This window comes from Panthera leo, chromosome B3, assembly GCF_018350215.1.
Source record: "Panthera leo isolate Ple1 chromosome B3, P.leo_Ple1_pat1.1, whole genome shotgun sequence".
Classification (NCBI taxonomy): domain Eukaryota; kingdom Metazoa; phylum Chordata; class Mammalia; order Carnivora; family Felidae; genus Panthera; species Panthera leo.
This window is the reverse complement of record NC_056684.1, coordinates 141,100,754-141,122,859: the sequence shown is the minus strand read 5'-3', so window position 1 is coordinate 141,122,859 and position 22,106 is coordinate 141,100,754. Positions and strand designations below refer to the sequence as shown.

General features: G+C 58.8%; 2 protein-coding genes across 6 annotated transcripts in view; one reads left to right on the top strand and one right to left on the bottom strand.

Annotated features, from left to right (window-relative positions):
• Positions 1-8,508, top strand: part of CCDC85C (coiled-coil domain containing 85C) — a 78,272-nt gene extending 69,764 nt beyond the window's left edge. For all 3 annotated transcript variants that reach the window (XM_042944254.1, XM_042944253.1, XM_042944252.1), the window contains 3 exons: positions 4,162-4,257; positions 5,164-5,262; positions 6,043-8,508. In XM_042944254.1, the coding sequence (XP_042800188.1) occupies positions 4,162-4,257; positions 5,164-5,262; positions 6,043-6,132 (285 nt within the window). In that variant the 3' untranslated portion in view covers positions 6,133-8,508. The remainder of the gene's footprint in view (positions 1-4,161; positions 4,258-5,163; positions 5,263-6,042) is intronic.
• A 1,251-nt stretch (positions 8,509-9,759) lies between these two features.
• CCNK (cyclin K) overlaps positions 9,760-22,106 on the bottom strand; it is a 30,165-nt gene continuing 17,818 nt past the window's right edge. For all 3 annotated transcript variants that reach the window (XM_042944249.1, XM_042944251.1, XM_042944250.1), the window contains exons 5-11: positions 19,945-20,050; positions 19,210-19,267; positions 18,324-18,493; positions 17,730-18,001; positions 17,102-17,135; positions 13,899-13,970; positions 9,760-11,118 (exon numbers count right to left, since the gene is read on the bottom strand). In XM_042944249.1, coding sequence (XP_042800183.1) covers positions 10,493-11,118; positions 13,899-13,970; positions 17,102-17,135; positions 17,730-18,001; positions 18,324-18,493; positions 19,210-19,267; positions 19,945-20,050 — 1,338 coding nt within the window. In that variant the 3' untranslated portion in view covers positions 9,760-10,492. The remainder of the gene's footprint in view (positions 11,119-13,898; positions 13,971-17,101; positions 17,136-17,729; positions 18,002-18,323; positions 18,494-19,209; positions 19,268-19,944; positions 20,051-22,106) is intronic.

Genomic DNA, 22,106 nt, shown 5'->3' with positions numbered 1-22,106 from the left:
TTCCCCCCTCGTGGCCCTCGGAGGCTTGTGCGGGCCCCGCGAGGTGGTTAGAGATGGCGGCCGAGCCCGAGCGATGTTGGGGCAGCGAGGGGCCGCGTCTGGAGGCCCCGCGAGCGGCTGCCCAGGCCCCGGGTGCAGGGCACCTGTCACTTCTCGGCTCCGGTGGGCGGGGAAGGGTGCCTGGCCGGGGCTTGGGCCGGGGCGGCAGTGTATGCGATGCGTAGTCGCTACCCAGGCTTTGTGACCGAGCGTCGGGGAGGAGCTCCGGTTTGTGCCGGGCGCTAGTTCACCCTGGGTCCTCCAGGGCGGTCCTGGGCTCTGGGCTGCCCCGAGTGCGGGAGGGGGGCGCGGCGTGGGGCCAGCTCTCCGGGATGCGGGTGGCTAGTCGGGACCGCTCCCTGCGGGCCAACGTGTCCGCCATCCCTGTGCGACGTGTCCAGAGTGCACGGTCTGGGGAGGCAGAGCTCACTGGTTGGCCACGGCTGGGAAGAGGGCCATGGGGATTGCTGACGAGTATGGGGTTTCTTTTCGGGGTGAGGAAGTGTTCTATTGGGATGATTGCGTAAATCTGTGAACATGCCCAAAAACGCTGCCCGCGGACCCCTTGCCGCACGAGCTGGGCGGGTGACCGTGACTGGAGCGGCTTCAGTGCTCTGTGCAGCCGGGCGGGGACCCTGGCCATCCGCAGGGAACGGGCGAGGAGCCCGGCTGGCCTGAGGTCACTGCCAGGTGGCCGCTGCTCTCTCCCCATGACCCCGGCCAGCAAGAGTGACCCCGGGGTGCCCCTGCCAGGCCTCGCTGGGCCTCGATGCCGGCAGAAGCAGGCTGGGGCCGCCGCTGGCTGCCGGCCAGGTGCTGTGTTTTCTTTTGAGGCCCTCACACCTCCAGGAATGTAGCTGCTGAGGCCGACCAGACAGATAATCCAAATATTCATCCAGGAGCCTGCGGCCGGGTTGGGCTCCCAAGTGCTTTGTGCAGAAGGGCGCTGAGAAGCCCAGGGTGCCCCAGTGGGGGCCGGCTCCTTGCTCCTTCACTCCGCCGCCCCCCGGCCTCCCCAGCGCCCCACCTCTGTTCATCCCGTGGCTGTGGAGCGCTGTGTGCCAGAGCCGCGGCGATCTGGGGACCGGGAAGGGCGATGCCTCCTGCGTGCTGGCACCGAGCCCACGTGGGCCTAGAGGCCAGGGCCAGTGTGAACCTCCTTCAAGGCCAGGGGCGGGTCTCTGGGGTGCACAGAGAAGGTAGGGTGTTTTAGGGGAGGCTCAGCCACAAAGGCTGCGGAGGCAGCAGTGGATGGCCTGTGTCTGGCACGTGGGTCCACGGGGCGAGTGAGGGCTTGTATGGGGTGGACCCTCTGCCCGATGACGCTGGGGACACAGGCTCTGCTGGCCGTCTTCTGTAAGGTGCCTGTAGGTCCAGGGGGGGGGGGGCTGTGAGGGAAGGTCGCCCACATGCCAGAGGGCCCCGAGGTGAAACAGGTGACCCTGTAGGGTGGGGACACCCTTTCCTTGCCAGCCTGGCTGTCCCCCCCCCTGCCCACCCCACCTCTGTCCCTATCCATATTCCCCTCTCCCTGTCCACGTGAGTCAGAGGCTGCAGGTCTGTGCAGGGCTCCCCAGCTGCTCCCCACGAGGGTCACTGGCCCAGGTGGCCATGGGGCAGGGTGCCCGGGGGCCCAGCCACACCTCAGGGCCCTATGGAAGGAGCTGGCAGTGGCTTTCTGGCATTCTCCAGCCGAGAGCAGAATCAAGTCTTATGACAGGTCCCTGGGGGAGACTGGTCCCCCTGCCTTTTTTTTTTTTTTTTTTTGGTCGACTTTATTTTTGAGCATGCAGTTTCCCTGTTTTGTTTTGTTTTTTTTTTGTGCATATTTGCAGATTTGTGTAATCATCACCCCATCTCATTACCCCATGAGGAAACTCTGTGCCCTGTAGCAACCTTCCCCACTCTCCCCTGCCTCAGCCCCTGGAGACCACGGATGTGCTTGTGTCTCCGTAGATTTCCCTATTCTGGACATTTCCTCGCGACGGAAACTTGTAGCGTGCGATCCTCTGTGACTGGCTGCTTCCGCGTAGCGCCCCGCGATGGAGGCTTTGTCGCAGCCTGTCAGCACCTTGTTCCTTTTCACTGTCAAGTGAGACTCCGGGGCGTGGATGTGTCACGTTTTGCTGATGCGACCATCAGCTTGCTGGGCATTTGGGGCTGTTCCCGTGCTTTGCCTGCTGTGAATAGTGCTGCCCTGAACATTCCAGACAAGTGTGTGTGTGGACGTGTGGCTTCAGTTCTCCTGGGTACACGCTGGCCTCCCCGCCTCCGGCGCCAGCTCTGGAGCTACAGACCCAGTTCGAGCCCCACTGGGGCCGGCTGTTTGGTCTTGACCTCCTCTCAGACCCACTCTCCCATCTGTAAAATGGGGATGTAGAAAGATAACATCTGAGGGTTGCAAGCACTCGGTGCGCCGGGCGGCTCAGGTGGGTGCCGGCCCTCCCACCGCTGGGAGAGCTGTGTGTGGGGAGACCCCCGGGAGTACCACTCCCGGTGGCATTTACTCCTTAACACGTGCTACACGTCCAGCTCAGCTTCCTTCCCAGGACCCGCAGTGGCACACTCATTGGCAGCCTGGTGAGGTGGGTCAGGGAAAGGCTGAATTGCACGGCCTGCCCTGGCCACTCCTGGCTCCCTTCCTGCCTTTGCTCCAGGAAGCAGCCCCCTGGAGCAGCAATCGCCCCCTGCCCCGCCTATAGAGCCGGCTGTTCAGGGAGCCCCAGGTACAGATGGGACTGGAGGCCAGAGGTCCCTGGGCCTCTTAAGGGCTGAACGTGTGTGGCTACCGCCCCCTGCTGGCCGATGCGGGGAGCGCAGCCTGCCGGGCACATGCTTGTGTTCTGCCTTCCACCTGCCTCCCCAGAGCCCTTGGATCCGTTTTTGATCTCTCCACATGACAGATCTGGCCTGGGCCCCAGAGACCAGGCAGCCTGGGCCACTAGACGGCACCCCAGGGCTCTGCACACACTCTGGGACACAGGGACCCTTTCATTGTCCAGATTAGGAAACCGAGACACAGAGTGGGTTGGGCCCTGCCTCAGGTCACAGCCAGGAGAGCTTTGCCCAAGTCTGCCTTTCCGGCCCCAAGGTTACGGGACCCGGCCTCTGGGTGGAGCCAGGAGAAGGTCCAGGTGGGGTGGGCAGATGGGGAGAGTGCAGAGGGGCTGGCCCACAGCAGAAAGTTCTGGGCCCCGAGAGTCTCTGCACAGCGGTGCCTTGCTGGGCAGGATCCCAGGGTGATGGCCCCACGAGCCTGCTCACCAAGCCTGCCTGGTCACTGGGGTCGGTGACTGGGAAAGAAACCAGGACCCAGAGAAGGGACAGCTGTGCCGGGAACCCCAGCTCCCTGGCCTCCCCGCCTGGGACCCTTGGTGTTTTCTATCTGGCTGCTGGTGTTTGCTGAGCCCGTTAGGCTCACTCCCAGTGTCTTCTGGTGTCTCTTGGCCTGGAGAACTCCATCCTGAGTCCTCCTTGTCTGGGGGCCCTCCTCCTATGGGGCCTCCCTCCAGGCCGGGCCCTGCACCCTGCCCATACCAGTAATCCCCGTGGAGAAGAAGCTGGGGATGCCGGGCACACCTGCAGCCTCTGACATCGGTGGGCCTGACATCAGGGGGCTGGACCCCCCTCCTCACCCGGCCTCGGCCCCCGCACCCCAGGCTGTGCAGAGTTGGGCACCTGGTTGCTGTGTCAGGTGTCGGCCGACTGCGGTGGCATGCGGTGGCCGGGCAGGGCTGGAAGAGTGTCCCTGGGGGTGGGGGATGGGTGAAGTCTGGTTTAGCCCACTCACCTGGTGTCGGCGGGGAGGGTGGCAGCTTTGGAGGCAGCCCCCCGCGGTTTGCTCCTTGCCAGTCCCTGCCATCTCTGAGCTGGACTCACTTCCTCCGGGAAACAGCAGGCCTTCCCCACGGGCTGTGAGGAGGAGCCCGCGGGACGGGGTGGGGGCCAGGTGCTGCCCCTCTGTCCTCCCTGCCTCCTCTCCCTCATCAGCCGGGCCCCATTTCCTCCTGCCTGGGCCCTGGCCCACAGAAGCAGGGACTTCTGTCTGCTGCCGGCCGCACTCGTGGCCACCAGCTGGGAGCCCTTCTGGGCAAGCTGCGACAGCGTGATTCCCTCCCACAGGGCCCAGCCTGCCCGGTCCCCGAGCTGTCCTCGCCCCCCTCCGCCGGCTACAGCTCCGCGGGACAGAAGCCAGAGGCTGTCGTGCACGCGATGAAGGTGAGGGCCAGGCCCTGCCCACCCTCGCCCAGTCCCTGCCCCCTCAGGAGCCCCCAGATCCCTGGTGCAGCGGAGGACCTGGGACCTTGGACCTCACATTTGCTCTGAGCCAGTGGGCATCTGAGCAGCAGGGTGGGGGCTTTCGTCCTTGTGCAGGGGTTGGGGGGGTCGGGGTGACCACGAACACCTTGGAAATGGAGGTGTCAGTTGGCTGGAGCAAGCGTGTCACCTGTCCGCCATCCCTGCAGCTGGGGAAACTGAGGCCCGGGTGAGGTAGGGGAAGAGCCGGCGCTTCCCCAAAGCCTGAGAGTCGGGGGCAGGGCTGCGGTAGCACTAAAGCCCCAGCACCCCAAGGCCCAGCCTCGCCTCCAGGCACACCTGCCTCTCTGCTCAGGTGTAGGTCCCGCTGAGGCTCTCACTGCTCCTGGGGGAGCTCGCTCACCCGGACCTCACCTCCCACGGCTGCACCCCTCATCCCCCCACCTGTGCGCGCACCCGTGGACGCCCCACGCGTGCACGGACACAGGCGCGCCGTCCCCCGGGTTTGGGGGCCGGTCTGCGTCTGCGCGGATACAGCACACGCAGCGGTGACTGGACACGCCCACTCACCCCGTGTGTGAGCAGGTGCTGCCCTTGTCCCTCTAATCACGAGCTGGGGGCCCTGGCCTAGCACGAGGCCACCTGCCCGAGGGTAGTCCCGCCCAGCCTGTCCTCCCTGCTTCCAGGTGAGGCGGCCCCAGCTTGCCCCGCCTCTCTTGATGTGGGGGTGTGGCTTCCCTCCTGCAGAGCCAGTAGGGGGAGGGAAGAGGACCAAAAAGTGAGGATGAGGACCCGCCCCTCCGGTCTCTTCGTGCCCCAACCTCGGGACCCTGGTCTCACCTCCGGCCCCGGGGCCTGTTCCCGCAGGTCCTGGAAGTGCACGAGAACCTGGACCGGCGGCTCCAGGACGGCTGTGAGGAAGGCCTGAGCGAGAAGGAGAAGGCCATCGTCCGCGAGATGTGCAACGTGAGGCGCTTCCCGGGGCCGCGGCCTGGGCGTGGGAGCAGGGAGGGCCCCAGCCGTCCCCTGGTGGGAGGGGCCGGCGACCTGGAGGGGGAGGCACCCGGAGAGCCCGGGGCCTGTCCTCACCCCGCTGCCTAACCCACCCCTCCCCGAGAATGGGGTCCCTGACCTCTGGGCTCTGTCCATCCCCAGAGCACCCCCCAGCCCCCCGGGACGGGTCGCGTTCACCCCACGTCCCATCCCTTGGGCCCCGGCCCCAGACCGCAGGTGTCTGGTGCCCCTGGTGGCTGCCGGTGGTGTTCAGACTGGACGTGTGGGTGGGGCCCTCCGTGACTAGGGCTGCGTTGGTTTCTGGAAGCTGGGCCGTTTCTCTGGTTGTCCAGGAGGTGGAACCTCACCCGTGACCCCAGTGGCCAGTGTGTCATCATCCCTGGATCCTTACAGGACCCGGCGGGGGCTGGCCCGGGCCTCACGGGGGGGGGGCGGGGTGTTCCCCCACCCCTCCCATGCTGCCTCCTGTACCTCTGGGTCCCACTGGACAGCCGCGAGGCCACGCCTGCACCCCGGCAGTGACGTGCTCAGTATGGCAGGCGTGGCCGTGAGGGGGGGTGACGTGCAAAGATCTGGTCTGTCTCTGGGCCTCACGCAGCCTCAGTTTCCCCTCCTGGCCCCGTGGCTCTGGGGACGTGGGTGGTTTGGAGGGGCAGTGAGGCGGTCTGTGCGTACGGGCCAGGGGGTGGGCTCGGGGTGGGCTTTCCGCTCACAGCTCGCCCCCGTCCGCAGGTGGTCTGGAGAAAACTGGGGGATGCGGCCAGCTCCAAGCCCTCCATCCGGCAACACCTGTCTGGGAACCAGTTCAAGGGACCCTTGTAGGGCTGCTCCCCCGTGGATGTGGACTGGCCCTGCGGGGTGTCCTGGGGAGCCGCAGGCCCCCGTCTTCTTTTTCTGTGGCGAATTGTACATAGGACGCTGCCCGCCGTGACCCGGCTGCCGTGGGTCCAGCACACGGACGGCCGGGCCCCCACCTCCCTCCTCACACACCAGCAAACCGGGAAGACGCGAGGCTGCCGGCCGTTCCGTGCAGCAGGGCGGCCCGGACGGCCTCGTCCCTGCCCCGGGGCCCCACTGGTGAGGGGCTGAAGGCCGGCCTTGGCGGAGGGGCGCCTCGTCAAGCCTTCCACCCACACCAGACAGAGGCCCCCGGTGGCTGGACCTAACGCGGGGGGCCCCACTCCTCACCCATCTGCTGTGGCCTGAACGCCAGTCCGCTGAGCACTGGGTCCCGAGTCCCCGACCAGGAAGCTCCGTGTCTGTGGCTGGAGGCTCCGAGGCCCTTCCTCTGGCAACCCCCCCATGCGCAGCTCCCTGCTGCACGCTGCTGCTCGGTTTCAGGGTTCAGGCCCCCAGCCCCCCCCCACACACACACAGCCCCCCAATCCCGCGCCGGGTCGTGCCCTCTCTGGGTCCCTCCTGCCCGGTGCTTGAGGCATCTGCACTCCTGTGCTTCACATGATGGGCCAGGGGGGTGGGAGGCCACGTGGAGAGTCTCTGGTTGAGCCCCCCGCCCCGCTCTCTCCAGATGGGCGGCGCTGGGCCGGGCTGGGCCTCTGGTATCCCCCAGAGCCTGGCCCTCAGCCAGAGTCACTGTCGACGGAGCTGCGTGGGCGGCCGAGGGGAGAGTTCTGCCCTCTGTAGAAGGAAGGAGCCTGACCCAGCTCTGGCTTTAATTTGCCGCGTGACCTTCAGCAAGTCAATCAGCTTCTCTGGGCCCCCGGTGGGAAAACGAGGTCTCAGGTTCTTTCGGCCGTGCTCACCACCCAAGGCCACCAGCTTTATTCAGCCGGTGCCCTCAGTCGCGGCCTGCGAGCCCACGGGGCCCGCCTGCCGCAGAGGCCGCTGCTGGCTGGGCTGGGCTGGGCTGGTCGGAGCCGGGGACCGAGCTGAGTTCTGCCTTGCTGCCTGCTCACAGGTGCTGTCCCCTCCCCTCTCTGAGCCTCAGTGTCCTCTGCCGGAGAAGGGACAGCATCGGGCCCTCCGTGCAGGGCTCGACATCAAACAGAGCTTCCGTGTGAATGATCCCATGCCAGCCATAGAGCGCGATACAGAAACGTGGAGGTTGGTGAGGAAAGCGAGGCCCAGAGGGTGAGCGAGCTGTGGCACGTTCCAGACGAGACCCCAGATGCTGGGAGGTGGGACAGACCGCCGCGAATGCTGTCGGCACGGGCCCTGGTGTCCACTCGGCACCTGGCCGCCCACCCCTCACGCCGCCTTCACTCGGCGGCGGTGCTCAGCAGGGCGCCCGCCAGCACTTGAGCCCGGGAGGCCGTCTCTGCAGTAGGTGGGCCTCGTCCAGGCCCCCGTGAGGCGCGGGGACAGGGCCAGGGGATGGGGAGGCCGCCCGGTTCCTGTCCCCAGCGGGGACTCTGCGTTGGCCTGTTGGTCATTGTGCCCTTGGGTCGTACGCTCTCAGGGGAAAGGCTCGCGGCCCTCGTTGTGCCCAGGGAGTGCTAAGTGGGTGCTGGTGACAGCCACAGGCATTTTCCTCTTGCCCTGGGGGATTACAGGGAGCTCTGGGCTCCTCCTGGAGGGAGCTTGCCTGTCACCAGGGGTTAGGTGTTTGGAGCTGGAGGGGATATCCTTGGTCATGGTACCGGGCAATCCCTGCCCTTGTGCGCAGTGAGCTGGGGGGCAGAGGCCCCTTCTGGATCTTGGGAGTCCAAAGAACCGCAGAGCAGCCCGGGGGGAGGGGGGAGGGGGGAGGGGTCCATTTTGGGTGGAAGCCACAGCTGGGAGCCCATTTTTCACGTTTGGATCAGGTTGGCTCGGCCACCACTGAAAATAAGCAATAAGTAAGGGCTCCCGGTAGCTGCACGTCTGCAGACCGACCCAGGGAAGAACCGCCTCGGAGGGGCCTCCCCCCCCGACCCACCCCCGGTGCTGCCGTGGCATCCAGGGGTCAGGCGGAGCGGAGCGTTTCTGCCCGAGCCCTCCTGTGTGCCACGGAGGCCGTGGAAGCCAGGTGTGGGCATCTCCTTCCCACCGCTGCTCGCAGTCCTGAGCCAACAGTGCGCGGGGATGGCTTTCAAGGACAGAACCGTGTCTGTGACGGTCACCTCATGTGATAAGCTGTTTAAAAGCCAGCAGCACCTCCGCCTGAACCCACACCCTGGGTGGCGGGCGGGTTCAGTGGGAGCCCACAGGCTGGGGAGGGTCAGAGGAGCCTCAGCCCTGCCACCAACTGGGGTGTGTCGGGTGACGGGGGGGGGGGGCCCTCCTCACGGTGGGGGTAGGGGTGTTGCTGAGCGCGGGTGGCCTTTCATAAAGGTCCCTGTACGTTTCACTCTGAGTCGCCATCTTGAAGCCCAGTGTGACATCTGTCCTGTGGCTTCAGTTCCCACTGTGATGGAGGTCACCCAGCCTCACCCCAGGTGGCCTCGCCCATCCTGGGAGCAGAATCTGCTGAGCACATTTTTTAGGGTGGCACATTTTTATCCAAAAGTTATTAGCTACACATCAGTGTTTAAAGAGAAAAAAGTGACCTTTCATTTTCTTTTTCTTGAAAACTTGAGAGGAAACAAAATACATACTACTGATTTTTTTTTTTTTTTTTTTTTAAAGAAACAAGCTGAGCGCATGACTGCAGAGCGGTAGAGGTGTATATTTTTCATACCGTGGGGGGAAGTATTTGTGCTGCTTTCTGGAATCGGGCTGGAACGTCTGGTTCCTGTCCCTGGGCCGTCAGCCATGCTCTATTTTCTGTAGTATGTGACCGCCGTGAGAAACCGGGCCAGCCCTTGGCCTGGCTCCAGGCGGAGCTGGGAGCCGGAGACCCCTGTGCCCGTTTCTACCTTCCACTGAACCACTTTGATTCGGAGAGAAAAAAGAAATAGAACTTTTGATAGTGTGGTAAAAACATTGATTTGAACTATTTTAGTAAAAGGAGTAACAGAAGATTGTGATAGTGTCTACTTTGCGCTAGATAAATAAAGGCTCTTTGCAAGCCTCCACGGTTGGTGCGCAGTGTTTGTTTCGGGTGGGGGCGGGGTCGCCGCTGGAGGGCCACGGCCCCCGGGAGCACCTCAGGTGCTGGACGGCACTGACAGCCACTCGGATGGCCTCTGTCTAGTTTCAGGCCCCGGGTGGGAGGAATCTCAGACCCAAGCCCTGGTGTGACCTAGGAACCAGAGCTCTGAGCAGGTGCACCCGACAGTCCCGTGCTGGTTCGGAACTCACCGGGGTCCTCCTACCAAAGCCAATGTGGGCACGGGGTGTGGGGGGCTGGCCCGCAAGGACAGACCCACAGGGGCGCTGCCCTGCGAGACGGCAGGGCCAGGTCTGGGGGCTGCGAGACCAGCCAGCGCCAGGCCTCTCTCGGCCAACGCTCCTCCGCTGCCTGCCCCTTGGCCCCCGGGGGCAGGAGAAGGGCTGCCTCTGGACTTCCCGGTCTGGGGCTGCGCAAGGCCTGGGGGCCCCACCTTCTGTGCGTAAGGAACAAAAGGATAGTTTCAGAACGGTTTTATTTGGAGAACTGAAGGAGTCATGTCTGTAACCAAGATGGAATTCACAGTATGTTGTTACATTCACACTTAAAAAATATATCTCTATGTACAGGAATTTGCAAATTGATGTAAACATACATTACTTTCCAAGTACAATTCTCCCCTTCTCTCTGGAGGAAAAAGAAAAAAGCCATCCATCAAGGCAACCCCTTCAAAGTAAGTTTAATACAAAGGATGTAAATATCTCTAAATCAAAACAGTGGTTCATCTGACCTACTGGGTGCTGGGAGAGAACATCACGGAACAAAAGCGATGACGACAGCTTGACTTCAGATGGAACTGGACTATTTAAAATTGAGTTTCCAGGAAAAATAGGCACTGATTTCTAGAAGGAACTTCACTCCTTACTGAAGCTATTTATTGAGCCAATATGGCCGGTTAACATTTCACTAGTACCCGTGACCCGGTGCAGGAAGCTCACACGACACCAGCCGACCACCCAGCGCAGTCAGATGGAGACTGGCGCTGCCCAGGCTACTCTCAAACTGCTGTCCCCGTTCTCCAGATGTGAGGACCACCCCAACTGTATCTCATGGGCCCCGTCCATTTCTTCCCATGCTGCAACTGTCTAGCATTATGGAAGGTACCCTGCTGCTTACCCACTTAAACTACTCTTCAAGTTGATTAGAAAAACTTTTCTTAAAAAAACAAAGGGGGGAAGAAAAGGCATCGCGTTATCTCATCCAGGTGGCCCGCCCCAGTCCCCCCACGGGAGGCATGCCGGGTGGGGGGATGGGCGGGGGCACGGGTGGCTGTCCTCCAGGGGGAACAGCCGGAGGCGGGTAGCTAGCCGGTGGCAAGCCCAGGCCTGGAGGAGGGTGAGGGGGGACGGCGTGGGTGGGGGGCAGGCGTGGGGGTGGGGGTGGGAAATTGGGGTTGTAGGTGGGGGGAGGAGGAGGGTAGCCGGGAGTGGGGGGAGGAATGGCAGGTGGGGGGAAGGAGGCTGGGGGAGGGGGCACAGGCGGAGGGGGCGGGTTGGGGGGGTAGACGTGCGGGTGGTAGGGCAGGTGGGCTGGTGGGCCGTAGGCGGGGGGCAGGGCACCGTAGGAGGGGCCCTCGGTCTTCATCATGGACTGCAGGCTCTGGTAGCCCTCTCCTGACATGTAGGAGCTGGTGGTCGACATCCCGGTCATGTAGCTGGAGGGCGGTGGCGGCGGTGGCCGGTGTGGCAGCGGTGGCGGCTGGTGCACAGGGGCCGGGTGGGCCGGAGGAGGAATCTGCACTTTGGGGAGGTCACTGGCATCCACAGGGCCTGGAGGCTCAGCCTCGCCTAAGGGAGCCGAGATGGGAGGCTTCCGGTCTGCAGGGGAGAGACGAGTTACTGCCCGGCCCCGGGCTCCCAGGGCGGCCTGTGCAGGGACGCATCCGGGGACCCCCTCAGGGTGGGGAAGGCCTGAGCCAGGGTCTCCCACGGCAGTTCCCACGGCCACCCTGACCACCCCGATTTCTGGCCTCCAGTACAGCCCTGGCAGGGCTGCTGCCCTGTCCCCAGGGCCATCTTCACAGGAATAGGGAGCAGCCGTCACTGTGGCAGCCGGCGCCCGACGCCATCCGCTTGTGCCATATCTGTCACAGAGGTCCCCGCCCCGGCACGGCTGGGTCTCCCTCCCTCGGTCCTCGGCACACCAGCCAAGGAGGTGCCTGCAGCGCACGAAGCCCCGTCTGCCTCCGGCTGCGTGCCCGTCCTGCCAGCACAGCCCCGAGTGGGGCCCCCTTCTTCCTGCCCGTCTCTGCCTCCAGAGACTGCGAGGCCAGGGCCACGTCACCTCACAGTCTGCAGCACGGGCATCAAGCACAAAGCCTGAGAGGTGGTCAAGTGAACGAGGCAATGTTTAAAAAAATAACAAGCGTCTGATATTCCCCATGTAGCCACCAAAGTAGCAGTTCTGCTTCTAGCTGACAGAAGAAAACCGAGATGGGACCCCACCGCGTCCTCTCAGAAAGCACCCTGCCGTGGTGCCTTCCGGCCATGGCCCTCCACTCCCTTCACCCGCGGTCTCGTCTCACCCGTTTTCACCTGCCACCCCCCAACCCCCGCATTCCTGGTCACACACCTGGAAGAGAACACCGGACACCCCACCAGGGGAGGCCCATCACTGACAAGTGGGTCTCTTCCTAAGGCAGCCCAGAAGTCCAGAGCAAATCACAGGAGCCGAGACCTCTGGGTCCGGAGAACACAAAAAGTGAAGGCCGTGAAGGGGGCCTCCAGTCTCCTGGCACCCTGCCCCGCGTGCTCCCTGGAGCCCCCGCCAGCCCTGACTGCGGACACAGCCGTGCCAAGTGCCCAGGGGGGCGCCGGCGGCTAGGGTTCCCTCACTGCTTTCTCCAAGTGAACGAGAGCACAATCTCAGCTCGGCCAGGACATCCTCAGCAAGAGCCACGTCCCCGGGGCCGGGCCTGAGCTGAGCGGCGTGCCCGCCCAAATCCGAAGCCAGTCGTGCCTGTAGAGAAATCTGCTTGCGCTCCAGGGTGGGGCCGGGGCCCTGCTGGTGCCAGAAGCTGACCGGAAGACGCAGAGCATGACCCTGAGGCCTGTGGACCCAAGGGCTGGCCGCCGCGGATCGCCCCGTACGCCAGCCACGGCCGCCTGGGCCCACGAACGTGTTCTCCCATCCCCGAGGCCTCGCTTCCTGTGACCCACAGCTCTGCCGCTCCCCACGTCCCCAGCGCATCCGCCTGTCCTCTGTGACCGCACCCGGAACTCGCGGGCTCTCCAGGCACCTGCGCGACTCTTCTTCCCTGCCCCGACACCCACCACCACCAGCTGCCCTCTGAGACACCCGGTGAGCTGGGTGGCTCTCGCCACGTCCTGCGCCTCACGGCAACTGTGGCGCTCTCTTCCCTCCCTGAACCAGACTCCCGCTCCTCCTCCGAGCCTTCCGCCTACCTGCCTCCCATCTGCCACAGGCCCCTACGAAGTGGGGACGGGACCCGAAGTGGGGACGGGACCCTGCCGGAGTGAGCTCCTGCGGCCCGGCCCACCCTTCCCTCCCGGCTGCAGAGTCAGTTCCCACCACCCGCCACCCCTGCCCTCACCCTCCCTGCCCGCGGCCCTCCGTGGGAGCTCCTCCGCAGAGTGCGGCTCTCTCCCTGCCCTGGGCAAGCCCGGGACACCAACCCCGTCCTCAGCTGCACCCCCGGGCACAGGAAGGGAGGCTCTTCGCTGGCGGAGAGACGTAACATAAACACTGAATGACCCATGGCCGGTATTTTTCAGAAAGCTTCATACTGAGCCAGGGACTGAGAGATCTGTCCCACAGCAGAAAATGGTGCCCCGGTTTCCCCAAAGCTCGTAAAGTGCTGGGACTGGCCACACGTAGAAAGAAATGCCGTTGGCAGCACCCCTACCACAGACACGCGGGCGCGAGGGGCCCAAGGGCACCGCAGGCACTGGCAAGCGGAGAGTGCAGCCCAGTGAGGGCGCGGACCCCGCCGCGGAGCACCCAGCCCCCCTTGGCTCACACACACAACTTCTGCCCTCCCTCATTTCCTGCGTTGTCTTCCGGACCGCTGCCCCAGGGAGATAATGCTAAGGAATAATGCCCCAAGGAATAATGCTATATTCCTTACGACACTTCTCCAGTTTTAAGTGGTGCCAAGGAAGCTTCCCAGTTCACCGTGTGCCTGTCGAAAACGTGCCAGGCTTTAATTTATTCTCTGCGGGACTCTGAGCTACTGCTTATCTTCAAAATGTACGGAGAGGCTACCCTGCCACCAGGAGGCAGGCGTGTGAGGGACCGGGGGCTCAGATCTACGGCAATCCCGCCGGGTCAATGTTCATACATCAGCAGGCTTTGCTTTCCTAAAACTGATCCCACGTTATTTAGCCTGCGGAGTCCGGCAGCTCCGCACGTGGGAGGTCAGAGAATATCCAGATATACTTAAAATTTACGACTTCCTCAAAATGTCTGCTTTGTGAAAAACATAATTTTTGAAAGATCCTTGGGCATCACCTTCTTTTTAAATTTTGGCTAGCAAGTTTCCCCTCCACAAACTCGTCCCCAGGCCTTCCCAAGTGTGCCCTTCAAGAAAGCCAAGCGAAAAGCTGGCACTCGCAAGCTGCTTTCAGCAGACACTTACCTGGAGGTGGGTGGGCCGGAGGCAATGGAGGGTGAGTGGTCTCGATTTTGGGGATTTTAGGTGGCGGTGGTTCTAAAAAGGAAAAGTAGATTGAAAAGCGACTCAGACCTCTCCCTGCGAATCAAGAGGTCATGGAAGGAAAAGAGAGGCGGAGGAAAATGTGCTGTTCAGGAACGTCTTTAGGGGAGAAAAACGGATATGAGAAAAGCTTCAGGAACCTGAGGGAGCCTCAACTAAACCAGGTGCTGGTCCTTTTGCAAGAACCGAACAGGTCACACACCGTCCCATACCCCCAAATAACACAGCCCGCTGGCCCTTTACAGCCCTTTCCACATCTACCCAGCTTCGTTGCCGACCGTCCCAGACAAGCCTTCCAAAGACACGAGAGTAGCAGGGTATGGGTGCCCCCACTCGTCCACAGAATGTTCAGACACCCAGCCCCGAGGGCTCACAGGAGAAACTGCCACCTTTGTATTCTTAGGCACATTTTAAGCTTATTTTCTCCCTTATGAATATTTACTCCCTCTGGCAGCACACCGGCAACAGGACACGAACTGACTTCAAGAGAGATCAAGGGGCTGACAAGCCAGGAGCAAAGCGAATAGGACACTTGGGGCGGGGCACACAGCCTGCGCCTCAGGGTCCGGCGGCTGTGGGTAACCAGCATCCACCCTGACAGTGCTAAGTAGCCACGACAGGCTACAGCAAGCCCAGTGTCTTGTGTTTTACGAGAGCAGGGAGGGTGCACACATGATCGGAAAAGAACCCCTGTCTCTGCGGTTGCTTGCGTGGCTTGACTCCTCCTTCCAGATTCTGGCTTATACTCAGCTCTGATTTAATCCTACTTTAGTGTTGCTGAACTTTTCCTGGTTTCCTGTCCCAAACAGGCCGAATTCACGGTCCAGGGATGGGTCTGTCTGTATTCTCTTCCTGGAAGACCAAGTCCCCTCTTTCTAGGTGGATGAACTGTCCACATGTGCCTCCAGCCGCTCTCTCCCCACTAAAGCCCTGGACCTGACTTTCAAGCTCCCTTCCCAGACCCAGCAGCCGCAGCTCACGTGACTCCTTCCCGGCCTGTGACCGCTGTCACACTCTCACCTCGGACACCCACCTACGGCCCACCCCACTGCCCAGATGAAGCCGGTCTAGGTCAGTGCTGCCCACAGACAGAAGAGCTATACGTAGGATTTTAACTTTTCGGGTAGTCACCTTCAAAAGAGATGAACTCAATGTGATACATAAAAAGTTTCACCATTTCAATGTGTAATCAACATAAAAATTTATCAATGAGATTTTTTACATTCTTTTCTCTTAGTAATACTTGGAAATCTGGTATGTATTCTGCACTGAGGACACATGACGATTTGGGTTGGCTGCACTTTCAGGGAGTGCTCGAAAGCCCCCTGTAGCTAGTGGCACTTGGCACACAGCCAGGTCAAGGTCCCACCTGCAGGCTGTCTGCACCCTCCCTCTCTGGGCCTGAGGCCACCACTCCCCTTCACTGCCTCTCACCCAGATGCTTGTAAGCTCCTCCCCGTTCGCAACCCTCTGTGTCCCATTACTGCCGCCAGGGCACTTCTGAAATGAACTCAGACTTTACCATTCTCCTGCTCACAGATCTTCAGTGGCTCCCACTGCCTATGCAAACACCCACATTCCGGCAGGTCGACTCTATCTGGTTCCAACCACACGTTTGGTCCCAGCAGAAGCTTCTTTTCACCGCTTCACAGCTAGTAGTCCAGTAAGAGCCCTCTCTGCCTGCCCCCAGCTCTTCTGCCCCCTTCCACCTACAGGCCGAACCCCTGGGTGGGGCTCCGGGGGCTCAGACTCAAGTCCTCCTCCAAGGTCGCCACTGGCTCGTTTCTGCCGTGTACGGATGTAATAGGCCTAGCACACCAGCTCAGCTCAACTGTATACCCACAGGGTGAGAGGCACAGCCCCACACTTGGGTCTCACACTTACTTTTTGCTGCCCAGTTGGAGCAGAAAAAAAATATTCACCTGTACTGAACCCATCATTTCCCCCAAAGACCCTAAGAAAATGCAGCTTTGTTGCAACTGGAAGGTCTCACAATCGTTCAATAAATCATTCACTGAGTTCCTACCCTGGAACTTAGCCATAGAGAAACAGAAATGAGTAAACATGGTTTTATCTTCAAAGAGTTCAGTACATCGAAGCCCACAACACAGGGACAAAATGCTTCTGAGTTTCTGTTCTGTGATCTTCCAGATTTTTAATTTAATTTTAGAGAGAAAGAACAGGAGAGGGAGAGGGAGGGAGGGGGGAGGGAGGAGAGGGAGGGGGAAGGGAGAGGGTGGGAGAGGGAGAAGAGGGGAGGGGGGAGGGGGGAGAGAGGGAGAGAGAGGGAGGGAGAGAGAGGGAGAGAGAGGGAGAGAGAGGGAGGGAGAGGGAGAGAGCGGGAGAGGGAGGGAGAGAGCGGGAGAGGGAGAGAGCGGGAGAGGGAGGGAGAGAGCGGGAGAGGGAGGGAGAGAGCGGGAGAGGGAGGGAGAGAGCGGGAGAGGGAGGGAGAGAGAGAGAAAATCTCAAACAGGCTCCACGTGGGGCTTCATCCCATGACCCTGAGATCATGACCTGAGCCGAAATCAAGAGTCAGACGCTTAACTGAGTCACCTAGGCCCCCCAGTCTTTCAGATTTTATTCACACTTTACATTTGTTTCCAATAAAGAAACAAATTAACCAACTTTGGGCTCTACAAAAAAAAAAAACCCAAAACAAAACCCAAACAGTGTTTGGAGGAGTCCGGCCCACATTAGCGAGAGGGGTCAGGATATATGGTGGTTCTCTGGACAACAGCACTGCCCATCACTGCCACCCTGTCTGCCCACCACCCTCTGCTACTTGGGGTTTAGGGTGGGAATTCTCCCCACAGTCTACTGTGGTGGGCTTAACTAAACCTCCAGAAAGGAACATTGCTGTAACCCTTGTCCTATGTTCGTGATCACATCTGTATATGTGTTAGTGAGTACACTTTCACCGCTAATGTTTTTTGGTAACCGTTGTCAGAATATGATCTAAAAATACACACTCAGGACACTTTTTCTGGCAGGCAGGGTCAAGTTTTTGACAGGATATAAGGTTAAATTCTAAGACCAAATCTTGTGGAAACAGTGTTGACCAAGAATTTAAAGTTTTGATACAAAGTTAAAAAAAAAAACAACAAACCCTTAGAACAGGAACTTACCGGCGGCTTTGTTCTCTTCTTTGGGAGAAACAACCTGTTACAAAAGAAAAATACGTAATCGTTAACCAAGACCCCGGCTGTAGTGAGAAAAAACGGATTATCCAGGAACTAACGGAGTCCAGGCGACAAGACACAGCTCCGAGCTGCAGGGCATACTGGGCACCTAACAGACCATCTCTGCCCCCTCCTCTTTCCCTCTGCCAGGTCAGACATGAGGACCACTGTGGATGTTCAATAGCGGGTCCTCGATGACACTAAGTTTCAGGCCCTCTGACACGGTGGCCTGCATTCAATGAACGGTGTTGGCCAACAACGCGTTTATCCCACGTGGGTTTCCTCCACCGGCCAGCTTGTTGCCGTGGGGAGAAACTTTCACAAACACCCCGCGTCACTCAAAGCACCAAACACAAAAAAGCCAGAGAGGCCGGAGACTTGGGCAGCGGCGGCTGAAGGAGGAGGACGGAGCCCTCCCAGCTCTCGGGGCCCTCCTCCTGTGACCACGGTAGTTCTGAGGCTCTCCGCGGATGCTTGTCCGATGGCGAGGCCAGGTGTCCCCCTGCTTGGCATCCCGTATGAGCCCTCAGATGAGGGACTGTGCCTCCCCCCCCCGGAGAGGTGGCCCACTCACCACAGCCCGCTTCGCTGGGCGGGGAGGACTGGGCTGCGGGGACGGCTTCTTGGGCTGCGGGGCCGGCTGCGGCGGGGGCTGCGGCGCTGGCGGCTGCGAGTCCTTCTGCTGCGGCTGGGGCGGGTCGGAGCCTTGAGACGGCTGGGGCGGTGGCACCTGTGGCACTTGTGGTGTGGACTGGAGAGACGGGGGCTGCTGCAGCTGGTGGGGCGTGTGATGAGGCATCTGTTGTTTTCCTTGTGAGTAAAGATCCAGGATCTGGTGGCAGATGTCTGAACGACAGGCAACAATTACATTTATCACAAATTGATACTTTAAGTAAAACGTGCCTAGGAAAAGACCAGCCCCTCTCCCTTTCAGCTATGATTCCCCTACAGGGACCAGTGAACAGGGATCGTACGTGCAATCTACCCAACCTCTGTCTTGCACGGCTTGCTCAGAGCGGACACTATTAGAGAGCTGGATTAAAGATGCTTCTGAAGAATGGTTTACTTTTATGTGTGCGGGAAAGTCCATTCTTGGGGCTCCGGGTTTACAGGGAAGAGTGACCCGAACTTGGAACACTCTTGGGAAAGCCCAGCATGCCAGCAGTACCTTCCAGAACGTCCACAGGGACATCCTGCACAAACTGCTCCCACCATCGCCTGTACATGGGTTTGGAGGTCCATTCCTGTATTTCAAATTTGCACAAACGTCCTGCGAGATACATCACTGCCACTGCTATGATCTCTGGTTCCCACTGCAGTGACAAGGTCGTGCAGAGACTAGTTCAACGAGAAAAAGGGGTGACGTGACTTAGAGCAAAGCTATGTTACCCAATGCATGGAGATCAGATGCCACATCTAAATGTCAGTTTGCTTAACGTTCCCTAAATGACCAGATAAGGAATTAGAAATAAAAGAAGTTTTAAGTCTGCCAAAGGCACCAAAATAAGTTTACTTTAACCACAGTTACCAATCTGTTCCTTGGTTTAGAATCGAACTACAGCACATTCAAAAATTGGTTATGTCATGAGATACAAATGAACGTAGCTCATGTTCTTCAAACTGCTGAAATTCGAGCCACTGTACTGTGTTTTCAAGTGACAGCAGCTCCACACACAGGCCTTCTGTCCCCACGCTGCACGTCATTAGGTCCCGGGTTCTAAGTACAGCAAGGCTCTAGGACCATTACAAGGAAGTATGTTTGTGCAGAACCAAATGGGTTCTAAGGATTTAGCTGTCAAAATTGTCCAGCGTATTGTTTTGGACTATGTTTCAAACTGGAGATGCCCTTTAACTTCTTACACTGAGACATGGCCAGGCATCCCTCTGCCGGGAAGCAGACTTCCTGGACGTCAGCCCCATCTCTGCCATTAGCTGGCTCTCGAGCTGGGTGAGTCAGAGTCCGAGATACAAAATACGGAGTCTGGATTCAATGACCCATTAAGTCCCTGCCTATTTTTAAAACTACAATTAGATCAACATTTGAACACACGCACCTGTCATTTACAAATGTCCAGGCCATTTGAACCAACTTTTGAATTTTATTTTTATCACCTAGAAATGGGAAGAAAAAAGCCAATTAGAAGTGACAATAATAATAAAAGAGTGCAGAAAAATCACTTATTTCAAGCCCACGCTGTGTGCTCTGCACCATCCTGACACACGCAAAGAGCCACCGCCTGGGAACCGAGGGCAAACGGGTGGGTCTGAGTCCCACCTGTGTTCTCTTCCCACAAGACCTGTGCTCAACCACCGTCCATGGGAAGCCTGCTCCAAGGCGGATTCTATCAGGCTATTAAAAAATGCTGACTCAGGGTGCCTGGGTGGCTCAGTCATTCAAGGATCTGACTCTGATTTTGGCTCAGGTCATGATTTTGAGGTCATGGGATCGAGCCCCACGATGGGCTCCACACTGAGCGTGGAACCTTTCTCCCTCTGCCTCCTCTCTCCAGCTCACACGTGTGTGCTCTCTCTCGCTCTCAAAAAGAAAAAGGAAAAGAAAAGAAAAATCTGACTCATTTTCCTGCCTCCTATCACTTGCCAACTTGGTGGTAGAATCTGTCTAAACCTGACGGGAAGTGGTAGTCACAGCTGCAATACTGGGCACGCTCACACGCTGAACCCTTTCTTCTGTTCTCCTCTTCTGAGAAGCGTAATCCGAAGGCCATCAAATCATTACAAAGACTTGCTTTCCAACGAAAAGTCCTGTAAAAAAAACCTTGCCTCCTTACCTTTGAGTTGTTTTGCATACTTGAGGAGGAACTGGTATGGATGTTCTACCTGTAAATCAAACTTTATGGTCTGGAGCAGGATTCTCTCCAGAACCATCACTTCTTCCTAAAAATAAAATAACAAATGTCAGAAAATGATTTCAACCACAGGTCTGAAGCCCCGTTAGATAGTGGGCTTTCCCATTTACTCTCTTCAAGCTCTCTTCCTCCTCTCCTCTGCCCCCCCAGGCTTTCACTTTGTTCAGAGATGAGGAGGAACTCTGAAAAGAACTAAAAGGAGGGGGGGGGGGGGAGACGAACCAATCCGATTGAGTTTTTAGAAACAGTGGAAACAAAATACACATTCTTAGAAACGTAAGTAGGCTCCACACCCGGTGTGGGGGCTCGAACTTACAACCCCGAGATCAAGAGTTGCAGGCTCCCCTGAGCCGGCCCGGCACCCCAGATACGTCATTTCTCTCGATACATGAGCCACCCCTTTACAAAACGGACCTTTGCTTTTATAGATAATTTATCTAACTGTAGCTTCTTTCCAGACCTCCATCAACAAAGCCACAGTCCTTCGGGAATTTCCACTGAAAACTTCAAGCAAATAAGCAAGGACGATGATGGCCAATTCAAACTCTGTACCTGCTCGACAGGCATATCCATATAAAGCACGTGTGTGAATCTATCATCTGCCTGAAATAAGCTGTCCCACCGTCATCTACAGCATAAACCCTCATTTCCCGTCACTAAACCACATTCTGACCTATCCACACACACCAGCTTTCCTGTTCACTGATCTGATTGTCTATTTCTGTCCCTGGATCCAAGGGATGAACAGTTGGGAGAGTAGTTCAATCACGACTCCTCTTGTTCTTGTTTTTGTACGTCTCCCCCCCCCCCCCCCCCCGCCTCATTTTTGTTTTTAAGTATAATTTCCATTTTACTTTGTTTCCACGGGACACTTTTTCTTCAGTCTCAAGGACTCTGCTCCTTACGTGGGCTTTTTGGTGGAGCCTGAGGGGCAGCACCTGCAGGTCGACGTGGGGCGCTGGCCCTTGAGGACAGGGTCCTTCCAGGCTCCACACGAATGGAGCCTGCCTGCCTGGCCTTGCCCGGCACAACTCAAGTAGGAAAGTAGCTTCACATACAGCACGGGAAGCACACGAGCATCGAAATCACTCGCTGTGGAAATGTCCCTGATGGTGGCGCCTCTACTGTGCTTCCAGTCGTGAACTTCTTGATGGCCTTGTCCTCGGGCACACGACAGGTGCAGCTGGCATAGCGAGGAAGCTGCCCATGGTCATGGCGCTTTCTGGCACACTGTTCCTTCTGCTGCTGCTCATTTTGGAAGCGACGTCCCGCGGGAGACCCCCATGCCTCATTTTAGTACCCTTTTTCTTAGCACCAGAAGAAAAGGAAGCTACTGATGTTCTGACTGGGGACTCACAGTCAGAGGACAATTTAGGGAAAATGGGGATTTCTTAACTACACCGAATTTTCCTATCAAACGTGTATTTATTCACTGAAATCTTCTCATTCCCTTCACAGCAGTTTTCAATTCCTTCCCCAACCTGCCATGGTTTCCACAGTTTTTTTTTACCAGGCCTAATCCTGGACATTTTATTTTACTGCTGCTGTTGTACACGGACTCTCCCCTCTCACTGTGCTCTCAAACCAGTCAACGTCCATAGACAGGCAATTTTTTTAAAAGTTTTTTTTTTTTTTTTTTTTTAATGTTTACTATCGAGAGAGAGAGAGAGAGAGAGAGAGAGAGAGAGAGAGAGAATATATGAGCAGGAAGGGGCAGAGAGAAGGGGACAGAAAATCCCAAGCAGGCTCTGCACTGACAGCCCAATGCGGGGCTCGAACTCACCAAGTGTGAGATCGTGACCTGAGCCCAAGTCGGACACTGAACCACGGAGACACCCAGGCGCCCCCACAGACAGGCGCTTCTGCACAGCCTGGCTGCACAGCACTTTCAGACAGCATGCACCGCGGCCAGGGCGGTCTGTGCCAGCAGAGGAGCAGAGGGTCACTCGTTCGCACAGGGAGGGCTTGCCACGGGGCTCAGATCCTACCAACAGGCGCACGAGCCCATCAACCCCAGAAAGAGCAGACGGAGGGAGGGGGGGGCTGGCTTTTGCGCTGACGTATGGCCTCCCCTCAGACAACGC